This window comes from Trichechus manatus, unplaced genomic scaffold (assembly GCF_000243295.1).
Source record: "Trichechus manatus latirostris isolate Lorelei unplaced genomic scaffold, TriManLat1.0 scaffold00150, whole genome shotgun sequence".
NCBI classification, from domain to species: Eukaryota; Metazoa; Chordata; class Mammalia; order Sirenia; family Trichechidae; genus Trichechus; species Trichechus manatus.
Window position 1 is genome coordinate 4667372 of NW_004444086.1, and position 21976 is coordinate 4689347.

Consider the following 21976-nt stretch of genomic DNA (forward strand, 5'->3'; position numbering starts at 1 on the left):
GGAGTTTGTTTTAGTATAATTATTGACAATTTTGTATCAGAAGTGAAACATGCCGTAAGTGTAAAATATACAGTTTCTGAAAACTTGGTAAAAAATTACAAAGTTGTAAATATATATATACACACACACGTATATATACATATGCATATATATTTTTTGTTACCAAGTTTTCAGAAACTGTTGATGTTGTTGTTAGGTGCCGTTGACCCGGTTCCCACTCACTGACCCCATGCGCAACAGAATGAAACACTTCTTGGTCCTGCACCATTCTTACAATGACTGCTATGGTTGAGTCCATTGTTGCAGCCACTGCGTCAAATTCATCTTATTGAGGGTCTTCCTCTTTTTCACTGACCCAAGCATGATGCCCTTCTCCAGGGACTGGTCCACATGATAACACGTTCAAAGTACGTGAGATGAAGTATCTTCATCCAAGCTTCCAAGGAGCTCTCTGGCTGTATTCCAAAACAGACTTGTTCGTTCTTCTGGCAGTCAATCGTATATTCAATATTCTTCACCAACACGATAATTCAAAGGCTTCAATTCTTCTTCAGTCTTCCTTATCATTGACTAGCTTTCCCATGTGTATGAGGTGATTGACAATATCATGGCTTGGGTTGAGCGCACCTTAGTCCTCAAAGTGATATCTTTGCTTTTTAACATTTTAAAGAGGTCTTTTGCAGCAGATTTGCCCAATGCAATACGTCGTTTGATTTCTTGACTGCTGCTTCCATGGGCATTGATTGTGGATCCAAGTAAAATGAAACCTTTGACAATGTCAACCTTTTCTCCATTTATCATGATGTTGCTTATTGGTCCAGTTGTGAGGATTTTTGTTTTCCTTACGTTGAGGTGTAATCTATGCTGAAGGTTGTACTCTTTGATCTACGTCAGTAAGTGCTTCAAGTCCTCTTCACTTTCAACAAGCAAGGCTGTGTCATCTGCATATTACACGTTGTTAATGGGTCTTCCTCCAATCTTGATGCTGCATTCTTCTTCATATAGTCCAGCTTCTCAGATTATTTGCTTGCATACAGATTGAATAAGCATGGTGAAAGGATGCAACCCTGGTGCACACTCTTCCTGATTTTAAACCATGCAGTATCCCCTTTCTCTATTCAGATGACTGCCTTTTTGTCTATGTACAGGTTCCACAGGAGTGCAATTAAGTGTTCTAGAATTCCCATTCTTTGCAATGTTACCCATAATTTGTTATGATCCACACAGTTGAATGCCTTTGCATAGTCAATAAAACACAGGTAAACATCTTTCTGGTATTCTCTGCTTTCAGCCAAGTTCCATCTGACATCAGCAATAATATCCCTGGTTCCTTGTCCTCTTCTGAATCTGGCTTGAATTTCTGGCAGTTTCCTGTTGATGTATTGCTGTAACCATTTTTGAATGATCTTCAGCAAAACTTTACTTGCATATGATATTGATATTGTTCGATAATTTCCATGTTCTGTTGGATCACCATTATTTGGAATGGACTTTCAGAAACTGGGTATACTTTATATAAACTTTATATATATAAATATATGTTAGAAATGAACTTTATAAATTATATATATATTTATAGTTACATACATGTTGTTGTGTGCTGTCAATTCTGACTCATAGTGACTCTATATGACAGAGTAGAACTGCCCCATCGGGTTTCCTAGGCTGAAATCTTTACGGTAGCAGATCAGCTATGGTAGTACAGAGCTGCAGAGTGAGTTTGAACCATCAATCTTTTGGTTAACAGCCGAGCACTTAATTATGCCACCAGGGCTTCTTCATATATGTGTGTGTAGATTATATATATAATAATATATATTATGTAATAATATATATTATTATATATATATTATATATATATATAATCTACACACACATACATATATAATGTTGAAAATGTTTAAATAATATTTTAGATATTTTGGGCTAAATAAAATGTTCTTGATTTCACTTTACTTTTTAAAATGTGGTTACTAGAAACTTAAAATTACATATGTGGCTTGCATTAAATTTCTATTGGACAGCGCTGCTCCAGACAAAGTTCAAATTCCTTAGGAGGGCATCTCATCCCAATTAGTTTAATGGCTATTGGTGGCTTATGAAACCAACTCATGGTGAGAGTAGCCCATGGGCAGCAAAGAGCTCCATGTATTTCAAAGCAAAGGGCTTTGCTGATATGAAGGGGTACATGGTGCCAAAACGCTGTCCTATACATGACTTCATTCATGCTCATGCAAACCTCATAAATATCAGGTACTACCAATATTTCTGAGCTTAAGTTTTTAAATATTATAGTGTGAATTAGTGACTGCCCTTTCCTAGCTTTATGACACTGAAGTCAGTTTCTGTCCAAGTCTCCCATTCTCTTCACTACACTACAGCTACCAATGGTAGTTCATGTTGAATACAAACCCTGCTTCAGGCTCCCACTGCCTTATCTGATCTCTACTTTCCCCTAAATAACCAATGTCAAAGATGGTAACGACTTATTAGACCAGTCCTATAGAATTCCAGAGGATAATGATCATTAAGACTTTAATAATAAATTAATTAGGCAAATAGCTGAGCTTAAACAACTCACATCTTCTCATTTTTTCCCCAGGGTCTGCCACTATTCATCTGAACTCCAATTCTCTTCCTCTTTTGACTACTTAGGTCTTGGGAATACGAGGAGGGAATTAAGCCCACTCTCCAAATATTCTCATACACCTCCCTCCAAAATGTATGTGTAATCAGGTGCTCGGGGGTCCGTATGATGTTTGATAGATGGAGTCAAACACGTAACTACTCTCATATAGCCCAGCAGGCCCACAGACTGCTTGGGAACTCTTCCACCCAAGGCCCCACCTTACCTCGACTTGAGAGGCTAGACATGAAGGGCAGGTTAAGTGCCCATCTACATTCTCTGCTAGGACCATTATTGACCACAGTAGGAAAATTGCTGCTGCTGCCAACACCAGCATCTCCTGCAAATTTAAGCCAAAGCAAAACAAACAGTAATGTGGTCTCGCATTAGGATATGTATGGTTAACCACCAGTGCACCTAATTCAAAATACACTGCAGTGGAATTCAAATCGCCTACGTTGTGTATGATGATGCCTTTATGTGGTTCAGAAATGTATCATATAAGATAGGCTGTGTAATAAATAGACATCTTGCTTAACATTTGAAATGAAAGGGCAGAGAAAATTTTAGACGCTTTATTTAACAAAATTTATGCCAACATCTCTGTATCTACACACCAACATCTGTTTTAAAACCAGAGCAGCAGACACACAAAATGTTAACACAGGACTTATAATACTTAAAACATGTTAAGCAAGGTTTTATTTTCTGCTTATACTGACATTCAGGGATTCAAAAGTTATTCTAGAGGCCAGACAGCATCATTTCTTCATTTTCTGGAATGGCTTATATATCCTAAAGAAAGATGGATGAAGCTTTTGGGGTTAATAGTGTTGTGTTCAGTTTAGTTCAACATTTGGCCCACAGTCAAAAACCTGTGGCTGTCGAGTTGATTCTGACTCATAGCGACCCTATGGGGCACAGCAGAACTGCCCCATAGGGTTTCCAAGGAGCCACTGGTGGATTCAAACTGCCAACCTTTTAGTTAGCAGCCAAGCTCTTCACCACTGCACTACCAGGGCCATAATAGGGGTTCACAAAATGTTTTGGGTTGCAGATAAAATATCATCTACTAGAGTATACTTTTATTGTTTTTAATTTTTTCCCTCTATTTCCTATATACCATAAATATAATATCGTCTTCTTTCTGGTCCCTCAAAAAGCAAGAAAACCTACCTTAAAAAGTAAGCTTAAATAACTTTATTAATTACTACTATTAATAAACTGTGGTGAGGTCCTTCAAAATCTAGAGTACACAAATACTCAACACAGTTCTGATCCTACTCCAACTTTTGTTAAAAATATGTTCATTTCATGGCATTTACCTATGTGTTAACACACTATTTTCCAAAGCTCGCTATATGGGGAAAGCAGACACTTTTTGCTTTCCCATTTTAATGACTTCCAGAAATCTTCACAATTCCTTAAGAAGTATTATAGTTCTGAGAATCCCCCAAAAGATTTGCTACATTTTCTACTTATAAAATTCAGCTCCATCCAATTACATAAGCCGTGTTTTAGTTAATACTTGAGAAATAGTTGATGCTACAAAGTGCAAATAATTCATGTTGACACTTAACACTTTGACCTGATTCATGGCCAACTTGCAATCTAGCCTTTCAGGAAAGATGCTGCTGAGGGGTGAGGTATAGAAAAAGTCAGTCACAGCCTCTATTCTTCTCCTCTCCTCTCCACATTTTGGGAATCTTCTTTCCTGTGAGAGGGCTGCAAATTTATATGTGGATAAAGCTTCAGAATGCTCTCCTTTATGTAGTGAAGTGGTACGCAAAGTCCATTTCCCAAAAAGCACCAACTGAAAATGCCCAGACTAAATGCTGTAATGAAGTGACCCATGGGGGTCCCTACTCCCGTCTGTTCAAATAAATCAGATCCTACATCACTGTGCTTTTGTTATCTAAAAACGAGATCAGAACCTTATAAAAATGTACTTCCAAAATAAATTATTTCTAGAATATAAAAAAGTTTTACATTTTTCCAGCCCACATGTCATTATAAAACAGGAAATCAGAAAAATAGCTACTGCTATTTTCATCTGGTAAAAAATATTTATATGGGTACACACACATGCACTTGAAAATCAATACAGGAAGTTTTAAATTTCAATAAAAATTAGCCAGTTAATCAACTTAATGATCATGTATTGAATTACATATGAGAAATATTATCTGTAATGAGAACCAACTACAAAGGATTACAATCCCATCTGTCAGAGGATAACCTAAGACTTTCCCATGTGGAAAAAATCGGTTAAGTCTCCAATTGAATACCCAACGAGACAGAAATCTCGCTGGTGTGATTTCCAGATAGAACAGCCTCCAGTTTCACTCACTGCACCACTGCATCCCCCAAGGAAGGAAGCAGTACCTGAAGAGAGGCAAACACACAAGCTGAGGCTGCTTTGTGGTTGTGTCCCTTGTGGTTTGCAGGAAGGTGCCCTACTGAGTAGTCAAGTGAGGACTAAGAACCTGTCCCAGCTATATTTGCCAAACCATCTGCCCAAAAGGCTGCAAGAATCCAGAGGACAGGCTTTTCTAATTTACACAAAGGTGCTGGATATCGGTCAGGACCAGTCCTGACATCAGTTGGTGGAGATGGGGTGGGAAGAAGTGTTCCCAGAGGTGCTTCCCTAGAAAAAGCTAAGATAAAGCAGAACCAGATTGGTACAGTGAAAACCAGGGGTAGTGTTTCTATGGCCTTAGTAAAGATGGTGGGATATTTCAACTGTGCTGATTCCTGCCCATTTCTAGTAGTTTCAGAAGGAAGAGCCTCAAAGGCACAAAAGGGACAGGCGGTGAGCAGGGAAGCTGTCCTATTCTACAGGGGGCCCTATTCCAATGGTTGGTAATGGTAAAGAGAGACTAGGATATGACCTAGGGGAGCAGTGTCCGTGACCCAGAAGTGACCAAGGACAAATGCACTGCACTCATCCAAGGGCTCTGGAAGGAAACACAGTTTTCACTCAATGAAAACAAAAAGCTGCATTAAACTCCATCACAATTTCCTGTACAAGGCTACCTGAATTGTCTTCCCAAGTGTTATCTATGCTATAATGAAGCCTGTTTGGCCACTTATGTTTGTGGGAGTAATAAGGGCAAAGAAAGGAGACTTAATTTTACATGGTCCCCCACCCCCACCCCATGATCATCTTTTCTGCAAAAGGCACATCCCCTCCTTTATTATCATAAATCAAGATACTTAAAAAGCAAAAGCTAAATGTCTGAAAAGGTCTTCTTTCTTCCCCTAACACCTGCTGTTGATTTAGTAAATTCAGGCATACCCTTGGAACCATTTCTTTACAATGGCTGACAAAGGCACAATTCTCTGTGCCATACAGAACTCTTACGAGTGTTATAAAACAGGGGAGGGATTAAAAAGAATGGTCATTTTTTCTATAACCAAATTTAAGACAACTAATAAAGCAGAAAATATAATTTCCATGATGTACGAAATATTCAGGAGACGAGTTAAAGCAAAACCAGAGTGGATGTGGACACAAAGACATTTGTTTAATTCTTCAGTAGCATTTTGTTATATAAAGAACATAAGTAAAACATTCTAAACTCACCCCTCTCCACAGATTATGAAAGATCTGTATCTACTCAGAAAATGGGGTACTAAACAAAGAAAGGTCTCAGACCTCACTGAAAATCTACTGAAAAAGTTTCACATGTTCTCTTTCCAAAAAATGCATGTACATACATTTGTGCGTACAATTTCAGGAGCTTTGAAGACTTTCCGAGGCCCAGTGACATATCCCAGGTTAAGAACCCTGGATCTCAACATTCCTACAGGATATCTGAAGAATTAACAATCCTTCCATCCCTACAGTCTGTATTTCTCCTACTGAGTTGGGGTGGGGGAGGGGAGCTGAACGAGCATCAACTAAAACAATTTGCTCCAAAGACCAATTTTTTACTTATTATTTGCCCTTGGAAGAAAGAACATCCCAATCTCTAGTTGCTTCTATCAAGTGCCGTTGGCCATGACTCATCCACTCTTCCTGGTCTTCATACAGCCGCCCACAAAACCAGCACTTAAATATACACTGTGATGCATCATCAGGCAAGGAATCCACCACCTGGTAGTTGTTCTTATGAACTTTTTTAAGTTTCATTTTCAACATCATTTGCCGTTTTATACGATTGGCTTCTTCTGCATTCTGGTAGGTGAGCCGCACATGATGCCGTCTGATGCCTAGCTGGCACCTGGTTCTCTCTGATAGGACGACTTTGAGGACATTGCCTTTGTACTTGTTTATTACCTTCATCACATTGGTCACTTCTGGTGAGTCCACATCGGGATGGTTCAACACAATGACTGGCTGGTTCCGACGGGGGCATTTAATCAACTGGTCTGGTTTAGCCGCTATAAGTCGAAGTTGTCTTGCAACCTGAAAAATTGAAGGATCCTTGAGATAGCAGCTGGGATCAGCCTGAATTTTGTTCTTCTTCTTGGATGAGTTTACTTGTTTAGTTTTATTTCGATTTATGGGAAGATTTCTGGAAAGCAGTTTCCCTTGCCTACTCAATTCACTGCTTCCTTGCTGTCCATGCAGGGGGACAGCTTTTCTAGGGGTCGTGGTACAGAGAGCACTCTCTTTTTTTGGCTTAGGCTGAAGAGATGTCTCCAGGTGTTGGGACATGTCTATTGGCCCACTTTCATTTGCCAGTATCTGTAAGTCTGAGTCAGTCTGTTTCACAGGGCAGAATGGAACAGGTTTTATTAACCGTGTTTCACTGCAAGGTATGCCGACAGGTGCTTCACAGGTAGCCTCTATAATGTGGGCATCCTTGGAGGAATTAAGAACCCTCAACACAGCCCCTTTGGGGATCAACACTGGAGCAGCAACATGAGCCTTCCTGATTATTCTGCTTTTGGTCGTCCCATCACTGCCATCTATAAACTGTGGGTATATCTGCTCATGAGTAATCTGTCCACTAATACCACCATCATCCTGAGATTTTTGGGGAGTACCTGTGGAATAGCCAGAGCCAGTAAATGACACATTAATTTCTTGAATACTTTCAGAGGTAGCTTTTGAAGTTACCTTTGATGCTTGCCCTACAGGACGACGATGTGCATTATTTGCAGCCAAAGTTGAAGGCTTGCCACAGGACTCAATTAACTGAGCTATCTTTCTGCGTAACAGTTCAATTGACTTTATTTTGGAAGTTGAACTATTCCACTTGATGCCTTCAGGAACGTTTTCAGATCCAGAGCTCAGAGAAAATACTGATGAGATGACTGGACCATCAAAACAGTCGTTATTTCTTTCAGAATTCTTTAACTCCAAAGGCTTCTCCCTGGGTTGTTGAGATCTATCTTCTCCAGTTATGTTTATGTGTAGATATTCACTTTTATGTTGAGAGGAGACCTGGTCTATATCTGAAACTGCCTCTGTCTGGTTATCTTTCAGCTTCCTGTTAGAGGAAACCATTTTTAAAGGAATACTGATTTCACTTCTAGATTCAAAGTCATTTTCACTTACAGGCAACAAGCCCTTTTCTCCACAGAAGGAAAAGGCTGCAGGCGGTACAGCAAGAGGAAACAATGGCTGTGAGTCGCTGTGTAAATTCTGTCCATCTTCAGGAAAAGCCGCAGCCTTATATGGAAAACGGTTTGATACAGTTCCAAGACCACATAAAACACTGTTTTTTACTACAGATGATGGAGAATGACCTTTTAAGGCAATGGAAGGAGGTGCAGTTCTATGTGGATACAAATTATTTTTTTTCTGCAAATCCTCAACTCTATCAGGGCTTAGAAAGGATTCTCCCTGGCTGTACACACTAGAATTTGACATGAAGAAATCATAAGACTTTAACCATTTCACATTTTTCAGTTGTTTGTGCACTGAAGATTGAAGATTATCAAGGCCTGCAAGTTTTCCAACATTCCCCTCAACCATCTGTGACTTTGTTTGTTCTGAAGATGTTTTTTCTTGTTCACTCGAAACCTCTTTCATCATAAGCTCAGAATTACCTCCATCCCCTCCACCTGCTTCAAGACTATTATTTTCTTCCAGAGGAAAGAGTTTCAGAACAAGTTGCTGTGTTCCATTGACAACCTTCACGTCTATCAGCTGGGCTAAACAGTTTGCAGGGACAACTAGTTCTGCTGGTGCTACAACTGTTAATGGCACGCCTGGCTGAACGGGCTCTTTTGCTGGGGATAACACTTCTACCTCAACATTTTTGTTCTCAAACAGGCTGACGTCACTCGGCTCAGACAGGGTCATTTTATTTGGAATACACACTACATCTTTTTGGTATTCCTTTGATTCTGGTATCAGCATGATATTGTGCATCTTGTCTTTATTTGTGTGGAGGGAGAACCTGGAAAGTTGATCGGACAATTTATTTTGAAATGTTGTACTCAGATTGGAAGCTTTTAAAAGCTCTGGGTTTTGTTTGGATGTGCTAGTTCTTTTTGGCTCCAACTTGGCAACAGTTTTGGGTGGCCGTTTACCACCAACCTTCTCGTGTACTCTCTTCCTGTGTTTGACAATATAATCATTCCTAATAGCACCATAGTCACAATACTCACATTGATAAGGGAATACACCTGTATGTTTCACCAAATGCCTTTGAAACTCTCCTTTTGTATATGAAATGTAGCTGCAGTGAGAACAAATGAATTTGATCTCTTCATGCTGAAGTGTGTGCTTTCTGTACTGCAGAGGGTCCTTGGTGGAAAATCGGCATTTATCACAATAGTATTTGCCTGGCTTAAAGTTCCTTACCTTAAATTTATTACCGACAGAGCTGGAGATGGCTTCAGCTGTATTTCCTACATGAGCAGCACTGCAATTATTGTTCACAAAATGAAAACGGGGAGGAGGCACACCAAGGCTACATGTGAAACAGACGTATTTGTCTTTTTGGCTTTGTCCAATACCCTTTTTTAAGTCTTGAAGAGGGACTTTGTGAACACTTTTGCATTTTATACATGTAGCAATGGTCATCATGGCAGCCTCTGTCTCTAAGCCTTGATAGAAAAGGGCTTGAGCTTCTTGTCCATCTGGTTGAGTCACTCTATTAGCATTAGGTTGCTTGAGTGACATGGTCAAGGAATTGTGTCTGTCATTCACTTGTGGAGTATATAACTGCTGTCCAATATCCTTCATCATCTTTATCTGCATTTCTAGAAAGAGTCCATTGAGATTCAGAAAGACTTCATGTGATGAAATTCTTAGGAGGCATCCTTCAACATATTTTGTGACTAGAAGAAAAGCAGCTACTCTCTGGCAGCATACTTAATTATCTTTTTTTATACACTGCCACAGCAGGTTCATGATCCCAAAATACGATTGCTTCCAATTTTCTGATATTCCAGGCAACACTAAAGGAAAAAAAAAATCATAAAGAATGATTAGTATATGAACTTAAGGTTTAGCTTACCTGCTATTAAACTTCTCTATGTTTTAATGGTCTTGGGAATTTTATGCTAAATCTCATCATGTTATCTAAGATGCATACTGATAATAACACAAAACAACAGAATTGACAAATAACAAGTCTTCAATGAAAATGTTTCCAAACTCAGGCCGCTAAACATCACCACTTTAGACCAACCATGAACACAGATATGCCAGAAGCCAAGAAGTCACAGTGATTGTTTGGAGTAGCCTTTGCTCAGTAAAACTGATTTTCCGGTGTACAGCATATGCCAGCAATTTCACAGGCATAATCAAAGATCATAGCCTTCAGTATGGATTACACCTCAACAGAAAGAAAACAAAAATCCTCATAACTGGACCAATAAGCAACATCATGACAAGTGGAGAAAATACTGAAGTTGTTAAGGATTTCATTCTACTTGGATCCATAATCAATGCCCATGGAAGCAGCAGTCAAAAAATCAAACAAGATATTGCACTGGGCAAATCTGCTGCAAAAGACCTCTTTAAAGTGCTAAAAAGCAAAGATGTCATTCTGAGGACTAAGCTGCGCCTGACCCAAATCGTGGTGTTTTCAATCACCTCGTATGCATGTGAAGGCTGGACAATGAATAAGGAAGACCAAAGAACTGATGCCTTTGAGTTGTGGTGCTGGCGAAAAATATGGAATATACCATGGACTGCCAGAAGAATGAACAAATCTATCTTGAAAGAAGTATAGCCAGAAAGCTACTTAGAAGTGAGGATGGCAAGACTTCATCTCACGTACTTTGGACATGTTATCAGATGGCACTGACCGGTTCCTAGAGAAGGACATCATGCTTGGTAAAGTAAAGGGTCAGCGTAAAAGAGGAAGACCCTCAAAAATGGACTGACATAGTGGCTGCAACCAACAGTAGGCTCAAGCATAACAACAATTGTGAGGATGGTGCAGAACTGGGCAGTGTTTTGTTCTATTGTACACAGAGTCGCTGGGAGTCAGAACCAATTTGACGGCACCTAACAACAATTTCGTATTAACCTCACTAAACCTTGTACAGGAATTATTGTCATTTCAGGCTGAGAATATGTTAGTTATCAAGTGCTAGAGCCAGGGCTTCGGCCCAGGTCTTTACATTCATTTCTACATTACAGCTTATTAACAGTTTGGACACCAACTCTCGCTTTTATACTCCATCTGCTTTCACCAGTGTTAAGAGCCAGTGATACTGGCAATGTTAAGTAGACAAGTAATCACTTATTCTTTCAACATCATACCACATATCTCTTATGTGCCAGGAACTATTCTAAGTGCTGCTGAGAAGAAGTAAACAAAAGGAAATCAATCCCTACCCTTGTGATGTGTATACTATAAAGGGGGGAAATAGGATATGCATTTATTTGCCAGAAAAGGTTAAGTTAATTGGGAAAAAAAAATAGCACAAAACAAGGCAGGGAGTGCCTGTGCGATGAGGTATAGGGTTAGGGTGTTGAGGTGAGGGTAGTTACGAAAGGCATCACAATAAGCAGACATTTGCGCAGAGATCTGAGGGCAGCCAGGGAGGGAGCAATGTGACTGTCTGGGAAAAGGGTGTTTCAAGAAGACAGAAGCAAATGTCTTGTGGGAAGTGGGCCTGGCCTATGTGGGAAACAGCAAGGAGGCCCTGAGGCGGGATGGGAACGAGAACGGGGGCAATATGGTCAGAGGGAACAGGGAGACTGGTCACAGAAGGATCTATACCACAATATGGTAAGGATGGGGCCTTTCCTCTACATGGAATGGGAAGCCAGAAGAGACATTAGAGCAGTGGCATGACAGGGCCTGACTTATATCTCAACAAGTCTCTAGCTGCTGTGAAGAGTCTGTGAGGGATACAACAGTAGCAGCAGGGGGACTGAGGTGAGAGATGTCTATGGCTTGGATCAGGTTAGCAGGTGATAAATGGTAGCTAAAGCAAGTTACTCCAATATTCACACACATTGTGTGTAAAACAGTCACTAATTTTTATATGAAAATAGTTCATTGATCTTTAAAGACACCCCCTGCCCCCCACCTCCCTCCTGCCCTCAGAATACACAGAACTAGGAGCCAAACAAAAATCATTCCAGTTTGGGATCTGCTAAAGGCCTTTTCTTTTATGACCTTAAAGAAGCCACTTAAACTTTTGGAAAGTCAACTTCTTCATCTGGCAGTCAGAATTAAGGGCACTTACTCAACCTCTCCTGCAGGACCCCTCTGTTGACTAAAATGCTAAAAGAGCATTAGAAAACACTTTTGAAATTTTAAAGTGCTTCTCTAAGTACCAAGAGGCACGGGAGGTGCTCAGTGTTTGTTCAGTGACAGGCAGCAATAGGAGGGAGAATAGCAGCTTCATTCTGGCACACTAACAGGCCAAGCGCCACACAACACCAGACTGAAAGACCCAAGCTGGGAGCAGAACCATCACTTGTAAGGATCAGGAGAAACATCTGTTGCATATTCAGATCTAGCTCGACATAAAATCTTCCCTTAATAAAGCAGCTCTGGGGAGCACCGTAAGAAACGCACTGTATCTGACGATAGGCTTTAGTATTTCTTATTTTGGCTCGATTGCCTTTTCCTGTTTTACATTTGTAAAATACAGTTACCTCCTTTCAAAAGCAACTTCCAGCATGCAGCCAAGCCCTGATAACATCGTGGGGCTCAACCGGACTTGCTCTATCATATAAACGTGCCCCCAGGAAGACGTTTGTGGGGCTGTGAGGTGTGTATATCCCCTCAATGTGCAAATGCCTACCTATGCAAGGCGACTGTGGTTTTGGATAGGGCACAGGCAGGATGCCTCCAAATGAGAAACAGATAAGGAGGGCAAAGACAAAGAATTTCCTTTTCCACCGCACTCCTGGTATTTAAGAGAGGTGGAACTTTCAGAGGAGTGGATGGAAGAAGTCACTTCATTTTCCAGATTTGTAAATTGGTTTTAGTGAAGGGAGGAAGAAGGGACACCCAGGAAAACGTCTGCTGCTAATCAAGTCACCCAACTTCATCAGCTTGCTCTCTATAAACTGAGGGGCTGGACTGGGTGATTTCTAAGTCCAGTCTGACATTGCTGATCCTTGAAATCAGACTTTTACTGTTTAAGTGTATGAACACTACTGTCACGAGCACGCTCATGTCAGCATATGTAGGCTGCCAGCTGCTAAAACGGGAGAAGCCACAGCTGTAACCAGAGCCCAAGAAACACACAGGCCCAAAGAATGCAGAGGCCGAAAAGGGGAGATTAAGGGCATCTGGTCCACTGATTCTCAAATCCAGAGGAGACTCAGAACGACTCCTCCAATAAACATTCCTGGGCCTCATCCCCAAGCTAGTGAGTGAATCGAAGTCTTGGGGAGAATGGGTGGGGGTGGGGGGGGTGATGACATCTGTGGTTTGGTTTGTAAAGCACTGCAGGTAATTCTGATGAAAGCCAGTATTACAAATCACTAGTTAAAGCTCCCAGTGGCATTTAAGACCTTAAAACAGCTTCATCTATGGGTCATGCAGTAAGTGCTCTAATACTGCCACAAACAGAAAATGCCTTCCTTTTAGGTAGCTACTTTTATTTCCACATAGTTGTCACTGTAAAGGATTTACCCTTAAATGAAACCAGCCTCCTTGTAACTTACTTTCTTCTATCCTAGCTTTGCAATAAAAAAACAAGAAACAAACAAAAGCTTAATCCCTCTTGATCAACCAGTTATTAATCTGCACATCTCTTCTCTCATCCAGCCCTCAGTTCTTTTCAAAATTCTGTTCAAAAGCTTTGCATGAGGATTACACCAATTGGTATGCACACCTCTGCTCATCTTCCAGCTTTACAATCCTACTAACTGGAAGAATTGGCGCCTTTGAATTGTGGTGTTCGCGAAGAATATTGAATATATCACGGACTGCCAAAAGAATAAATAAATCTGTTTTGGAAAAAGTACAGCCTAAATGCTCCTTAGAAGCAAGGATGGCAAGATTATGTCTCACATACTTTGGACATGTTATCAGGAGGTATCAGTCCCTGGAGAAGGACATCATGCAAAAAAGAGGAAGAACCTCAGTGAGATAGATGATTGACACAGTGGCTGCAAAAATGGGCTCAAGCGTAAAACTACGATTATGAGGATGGCCCAGCACCAGGCAGTGTTTCTTTCTGTTGTACAAAGGGTCGCTATGAGTTGGAACCGACTTAATGGCACCTAACAACAACAACAAACTGGAAGGAAGGAAGGAAGGGAGGGAAAATCAACTAATCAGGTTACTACTTGCCTGACACAACTTGCTTACCAAATGCTTCAACATAACACCTTATACATTAATCCTAAGAAATTCTCTGTGAAGAGATTCTTCTATTTTAAGAATCACCCAAACTGGGATTCCATTCGTACATTTTCCAGCACCTTTCCCAGCCTCTTCAACAATCACAGAGGGCTGTACTGCCAGTTTCTTTCCAAGTCCTTTTAAAACTTGGAGGGTGTCATTCTTTCTAAACTGAAGACTTGGAATCTAGGGTGGACTGGACTATAAGACCATGTATTCCAGTTTGGAAAGGCAGAGTTTACACTGGCAACAAGAAGTGGAGAGCAAGCATTCTGAACGAAACTAGTTCACGCGGAGTACAGACTCTGCCTGGAGATGCCTCCACAAAACTGTCCCAGCAGTTATTTTGAATTAAGATTCCACAGGGGCAAGTGCCAGTATGAAGCATAAGCTGTGATTAGCAAATATAGTTAAATGCAGAAGGCAGGGTATTTGGGCCATGAGCTTCTAAACCATTCTCAAAATAATGCAATGTTATTACATTGGCACTTATCTCAGTCCAGGTGAAAAAGATGGCAGGCTTCTTCAGAATAAGCAGAGTTCTCTTTGGCCTTTGCAACTTGTGTGGCTAGTCATGAGGGAAGAATATGTCAGCTGTAACACTCAAGACAGAGGTAAACGGAGGCGGTAGTACAGAAGAACTAAGATGGATGGGTATGATGTTGATATTTACACGTGGACACTCCAAAGCTGCAGCAGGCACATTGAAGTAATGGGCTCCCAAGCTCCTCTTCCTTCCACATACCACTTCTTCCATCTGGTTCATATCCAGGTACAACCACCTGTGGAGGTGGGTCCTCTTGACTAGTTACTGCCCAATGGGCCAATGATCCGGGATTATATGAGATACTGTAGATAAAGGGCCGTGCATGGGCCTGATGCTAAGCAGAAACTCAGTAAGTCACTATTAACATCCAGATCAGTGCTCACCTGTCTTCCAAACTCACAAAGCCTCGCTTTCAGACCTCTGCACTTGACTTCTTAGGACTAGAAAAGTACATTCTTTCTTCCCGGTAACTTAGAGGGGCTCTCAAAACACACAGAAAATTTTTAGTATTATTAACTTTTTGGCACAATAAGGCGTTCATATGTATTAAGATGCCTGTTTTCCAAAAATTACTCAGCAGCATTCAATGAGTTTTTTTAAAGTAGAATTATCTACAGCATCAGCTGAAGATGGCCTGCCATGCACCAAGACAAGAGCACAGTGTACTACCAATGCACTTCCTTTGAACGAGTCTTTTGTCTTTTCCCAGGAAAGGGCCTAAATGCAATCTCTGCTGGTGGGTTTTTCTTTTTGACTTTCACCTTACCTGCCTTGATTTCTTGGACTTACTATGTGGGCATATGTGAAAAAACAAACAATTTTTTTTGGGGGGGGAGCAGTTCAGTGAGGGCTATCCAAAACATGAAAGACTATACTGTTTGACATCTAAATACTGGAATCTAACAATGTTCAACAGAATTAGAAGAGAACTAAGCATCAAAATGGTATTTGAAACTACAGGTTCTGGAATCAGGTAATAGCTTGAAATCCCAGTGTGGTCATCTTCCAGGTGTGTGATGTGGGCAGACTGCTGAACCTGTGTCTGATTCCTCACCTGTGACACAGAGACAGTGACAGAACAGCACCAACCTCACAGGGTTGTCACGAGGATTCAATGTGATAATGTCAGTAGATTTCATTTAGGTAAGTCACTGACACATCATAAGCATGAAACACGTTAAAAATTAATACTATCTACCATGTTGTTTATGAAGAAAGCAGAAAAGAAGAAATGTCAGTCACTTAAAAAGTCAGAGGGGTTAAAATACAGGCTTCTTAGCTGCCAGGTAACTAACTGCTCTTTCTAGAACATACACTGAATCTCACTTTGTAATCTTAATTATATTTGCTTGGTTATACAGCCTGAAAGACAATACTTACCAACTTAAACCTTGGGGGCAAAACCACTCACCTAGCCTTAGTGACAAAATGGCTAAGAGCCTCTTACAATCACCAAGGAAAAGATATCCTAACTAAAAAAGTACTCCCTACAGTTTAGGTTTATATATAAACTAGTTACTGGACTACATTTTTCTTATCCATTTCCCTCCAAGCCCAACAGAACTGTGAAGTGCGCTTCTAGCCAACGAATGTGTTTCCATGCTAGCTGTTAATGCGAAAAGTAAGAGAAATGGCTGGCCAACGATGTCGTGGATCATCACATATTCTTGGTTCTGAGAGATGCCAGCAAACACAGTATTTGGTGCCAACTGCATTCTTTCTGGATGGAGAAGTTTCAGAAGTTCTTTCCAGCAGTTCTGACACAGAAGTCTTCCTTTCATTTTGGCTTCTAGAACATTCACCGCTGGGGCAGGGATGTAGCTGCTGTAGCCATGAAGAGCAAAGCAAACGGAGTAGGAACGGAGTTCAATTCCTGATCCTGTGCCCCTTATTTGCTGGGTCCTTAGGCAAGTGATTTTTCTACATTCAGTGACAGGCCAGGAAACAGGCTTTAGTATCATCAAACTTAAAGGGATTTAGAAGCAAATGTATAATGTATGCAAGCATTCAGCCCAGTGGCACAGGCAGGTACTCAAAAAATACACCTATGTTCCTTTTGTCTATTTAGCCATAGCAAAGGCTTATCTAACATTCCCCAATAACTAAAATTTTCCAAACAATTCTACCCCAAGTGCCCTGTAGCATGTAGACAATACTTGGGGGAAAAATCTGACATTAGACATGTAAGTGGCTAATATATCCCCAGCTGGAGGGTACTCAGGAAGAAACTGCGGTCTCAGCAAGAGCTATCTCCTAGACTATTACAGTGAGTCAGAACTGAACTGAATTGGTAAAGAGATCTAAAGAAGGAATAAGATCAATTAAGCATTATTTCCTTTTTGCCAAACTGCCATGCACTTAGAAATGACTTAACTGCAAGTAGAGTGCCATCTGGATAACAACGTGGCAATGACAAACGCTTCCAAATGCTTTGGGATCCCAAATTTTCTTCAGAAACCAGGTACATTGCTTCAGCACAGAATGGGGTGAGGAGGCTACAGCACAGCCCTGGTTCTGATTTCTTTGCTTTACATGTGAAAGCAGCGCAAAGTAAGAGAGCAGAGAAATGACTTTAGGATATCAAGAACAAGGTTCAAGACCTAGGTCTTGGGCTTACTAGCTGTGTATTACAGGTTACTTAACTAGTGTCTGAGTTTTCTCACTTGTAAAAACCAAAGCCAAAATCAAACCCATTGCCGTCGAGTCTATTCCAACCCATAACGACCCTACAGGACAGAGCAGAACTGCCCCCACAGGGTTTCCAAGGCTGTAATCTTTATGGAAGCAGACTGCCACATCTTTCTCCCACAGAGCTGACTGGTAGGTTCAAACCACCGACCTTTCTTAACCACAGCGTTAACTGCTTACCCACCGAGCTGCCAGGGCTCCTTCACTTCTAAAAGGAGGATAATGATGTTGAATTTGCATGGCTGATTGGAGAATACCTATCTGCTTGGCAAACTGTAGCTGTTTTGTCAAGAAATAAATCAACGTACTTTGTAAGACCCCTTCAAATGTAGATTTCAGTAATGTCCAGAGAAACAGAAACTGATAGCTTAACAAATACCCCTGATTAATGGTGGTGGTGCAGTGGTTAAAAACTCAGCTGCAAACCAAACCAAAAGGTCAGCAGTTCGAATGCACCAGCCTCTCCCTGGAAACCCTATGGGGCAGCTCTACTGTACCCTAAAAGGTCACTATGAGTCAGAATCGACTCGACAGCAGCGGGTTTGGTTTTTTAAGGCAAAATGACTTCATTAGTGGTCAGAGGCAAGAATGGTCTGCACCCGACACCCCCCACCCCACAAAGCAGTTCTTTGGGGATCAACTTGACACTGCTGAGCACATCAATTGAGTCTAGACTAGAAAATGAAGTCATTGTACAGAGTTATTTTTAAAAAAGCTTTCAAAGGAACAAACTTGCAGTTCTGTTTGTGTGTGTGTGTGGGGGGGGGATGTCAAGGAGCAAATGTGCTCCTATCAGCATTAACAAAAACATTCAAGGTAAAAACAAGGCTAATATTTCAAGTGGCATTGCAAAGTTCTGTTATTCAACATATCAAGAGATTTTAGCTCTAAAGGTGCTAAAATGAAGGCCATGTGTATTGTTGTCTCCCCTATTTTCTTGCTTTAAGGGTAAACCACGATTTTGCAGGACAAATGGATTTAGAATTTAGTAAAAGTATATCAAACCTAGAAGAAACGTCTCCCAGTGGTTCTCAATGATGGCTGCATGAGGGTGACCGACTGGTCCCAATTCACCCAGGAAGTTCCCAGTTTTAAAATTAAAAGTTGAGGGGAAGCTGGGATGGTTGGTCACCATATCGTACACCGGAATTACCTGGGGAGCTTAAAATAATGAGGCTGGGCCCCATCACTAGAGATGGGGGGAGGGTGCAGCTTGGGCACCAGGAGGTTTAGAAGCTTCCCTGGTGATTCTAATGTGCAGCTAAGGTTGAGAATCACCTGACACTACAGGTACAGGGACAAGCACACAGAAATGGCCAAAATACTACCAATCCTTTATACACTAACCTACCCGAGGGTGCATGAGCTGGGACAAAGACCCTACCTTGGGATCGCCATGGGATGATTAAGACTCTAAGTCTCACCTCTGCCTAGTCATGTGACCTTGCAGACATCACTGAAGCTCTCTGTAAAGTGGGCAAGGCCAGTACCTACCTCGTCCATTACTGGAAACATCAATGCTGCTGGCACAGTGCCTGGCACAGAGTGAGTCCATGATCATGCTGTCACTCGCTGCTGTCTTTAAGGAGTGTAATGGGGGAAGGTGAGATGTCTATGGGTGGTTCAGTAAAGTGGTCAATGCCACATCAGAGATGTGATCAGGGAGCTCTGTTTCAGTGCCTGGCAGCTTTTGTCAACTGGAGCACCTTGGCCTGACTCAAGTGGAAGGGGTCCCTGCAGGAGCAGGTTCATACAGTACCTCCAGATTCCTCAAAGCCAGCTTTGAATTATCTGCTTCTTCCTCAGCCAAACCCTTTAACTCCTCTCAAGATACCAGGTCTGGAGAAACTGCATAGCTTTTGTAAGATCACAGTTGGTGAAGGGTGGCATCTGGTGTCTAATCTAAATCCTGTTTCCTGCTACCCTGACCCGGGTTTCCTAAAAATTACAGTTCAAACATGTACATTTAAATAGATTATGTGTGAAAGTAGTTTGCAAATTATTATCATTTTTGGGGGTGGGGGGCAGGTGGTATCCCTTAATTTACTACTATTAAGTACCTCCTGAGTCCTCATAGTAAACCCGTAAAAGACATGCCACTGAAGCCTTGCTCTTCCACATTCTCACTCCTTCCCTTGCCCGATCTTTCAAGAGTGGAGCAGGGGCGAGCTTGGAACAAGGAGATGGGAGGCTTCGAACTGAAAAGTCAGGATCTGCTGCCACTTCAGCCCGGTCCTCACTTCCTGCCTGGAGCTGGCGAGCTGCGGATGTGATTTAAATGGATGGCAAGTCCCACAGGCTCTTCCAGGCCTGTCTTCTCAGGCACCAAGTCCCATCTGGTCTCATAGCCTCTGGCCCTGGCGTAGCCGTCTATGCTCAGCACCCTGGGTGGCAGCAAGGCACTGCACAAGAGCCCTGCAACAGAAGCCTGACGCTGGGATTTAAGTCAGGGCCCTGCAGCCCTGGTTTCTTCTATAAAGGGGAATGTGCCCCAGCAGTGCTCTCAAGCAGGGGTGGGTGGCAAAACCACTTAGAGAGCTTCAAAAAAAAAAAAGGATTCCCGGGACACATGTGACCTAATGACTCAGGATGCCATTTTCCTGGGGTGAAGCTCAGCATGTGATTTAAAATTCCTCCCAGGTGGTTCTGATGTCCCCTCCCTCCACTCATGATGAGAATGTCTGCAGTGGACAGTGTCTGGTCACTTTCAACCCAAAGATGGAGCCTGGAAACTGCAGTTGGCTGAGTCTGCGTATGTGAACAAAGAAAAACGCAGTACAGGGACAGTTCGAGAACAATCAGGACTGGGAAATATCCCATGATAGTTAACAGCACAAGGCCTGGCCACAGAAAGCCCTCAATACGTAATGAGTGAATGACTGAAAAAAATGGCAGCCTTCATAAGCGACAATTATAAAAATGTCCTTCTTTGTTCTTCTTCTTGCACGAAAACTAGCCCAGAACCCCTTACTTCAAGGCAAACAGAATCGAAGAGAGAGAGAGGTGATTTTTTTTTTCATTGCCATTACTGGAGTTTTAAAATCCACATTAGTTTTGCATAACACATTAGGGAGGAGCCCCAATGAATAACACAATGCTCTCCTTTGTCTGCTTTTTTTCAAACTGCACTTGAATGAATGCTATCAGGATAACAAAGCTGAATACATACAAAAATGTTATTTTTAAATTACATCCAAGATAAGTGTTTTCTAAAGAGAACATTCTACATGTAGTCTACTTAAAAAGACTCCACAATGTCGATTTCTAAACATTTTCTGGCCTTCCAGAACCGTTGGCCTGTAACTCCTTATACACACATCACAGGCTGGGTTGAACTTTGCATTTATGACTCAGAGAGATAAAGAGATATCTTCCTATTCTTTCTCTCTGCTCTTCTACATGAAAGAAGTACAAGCTTCTGGAGACCAGGGCTTGTCTTAACTCTTGTTGGTGGTTCAATCGTAAAACGTAAGGGATACTGCTTAAGGATTCTAACATAATGTTACAGTTTGGCTGTACAGACTTCATTTTTAAACAGAACCAAGTGCTCCGTGTTTTGCTTTTTATTTTTTAATGTCAGGTTGGTAAATGGTTCGTTTTCCCAGTTGTTAAAATCAGAAGGTATTTTAACTAGATGCATTAAATCCACAAGGTACCTAGAGGGACTCAGATTGTTTTTCCCATTCTCCTCTTTGGGTTTCCCTTTCCCACTAAGAATCGTCATTTCTTTTGAACCTAGCATTGTTTCCCCTGCCTTAAACAGTCCACCCACCCCAAAAGCAACAAGATTAAAAGGGCAGGCTTGGGTGGGGGAGTTCCCACAAAGAGTGACATCGGCATTTGGAACAATTCAAACCTTCGCCATACGTATCCATTCTCTCTCCCTCTCACACACACACGCACACGAACACACACAAGGATGCTCGGGCACTCAATGGGCCAAGCCCATTCCTGGACACATTCTCGAAAACTCCCAAGGAAAGACGATGCCAGTCTGGTTTTCAAGTTTATTGTCGGCACAATCACACCGATGGTACACAATATCCAAACGTGGGCCAGTCGAGGCGACTCCACCTCTAACAACGTGGTGGTACTTAGGTAAGGAGGCGGGGGTACAATAAGACTACGTCGTTGTCTCCCGGGGGACGCCCGGGCCCACCGTGGGGTCGCCTGGGGTGTCTTCTAACGACTGAAAATCAAAAACGTCAACACTTACCTCCGAGGCCCGCAGGAGGCTTTAAAAATGGCCTTCTGACGCCACTTCCTGCTCCGCCGACCGGTAGGCGATCTCGGAGAGGCATCATTTAAAGCTGGGGGCGGGGAGGGCGCGGGCAGGGGCGCTCCGAGGGGTCGCGGCGGCACAAAGGCGGCCGGGGGCGCGGCCCG

At 41.9% G+C, this 21976-nt stretch overlaps 1 protein-coding gene across 1 annotated transcript in view; it reads right to left on the minus strand.

Moving 5' to 3' along the window:
• Nucleotides 1-2640: 2640 nt before the first annotated feature.
• ZNF518B (zinc finger protein 518B) overlaps nt 2641-21976 on the minus strand; it is a 21049-nt gene continuing 1713 nt past the window's right edge. Inside the window, exons 2-3 of the mRNA XM_023740229.1 lie at nt 13844-13937; nt 2641-9988 (exon numbers count right to left, since the gene is read on the minus strand). Of these exons, the coding sequence (XP_023595997.1) occupies nt 6567-9788 (3222 nt within the window). The 5' untranslated portion in view covers nt 9789-9988; nt 13844-13937 and the 3' untranslated portion in view covers nt 2641-6566. The remainder of the gene's footprint in view (nt 9989-13843; nt 13938-21976) is intronic.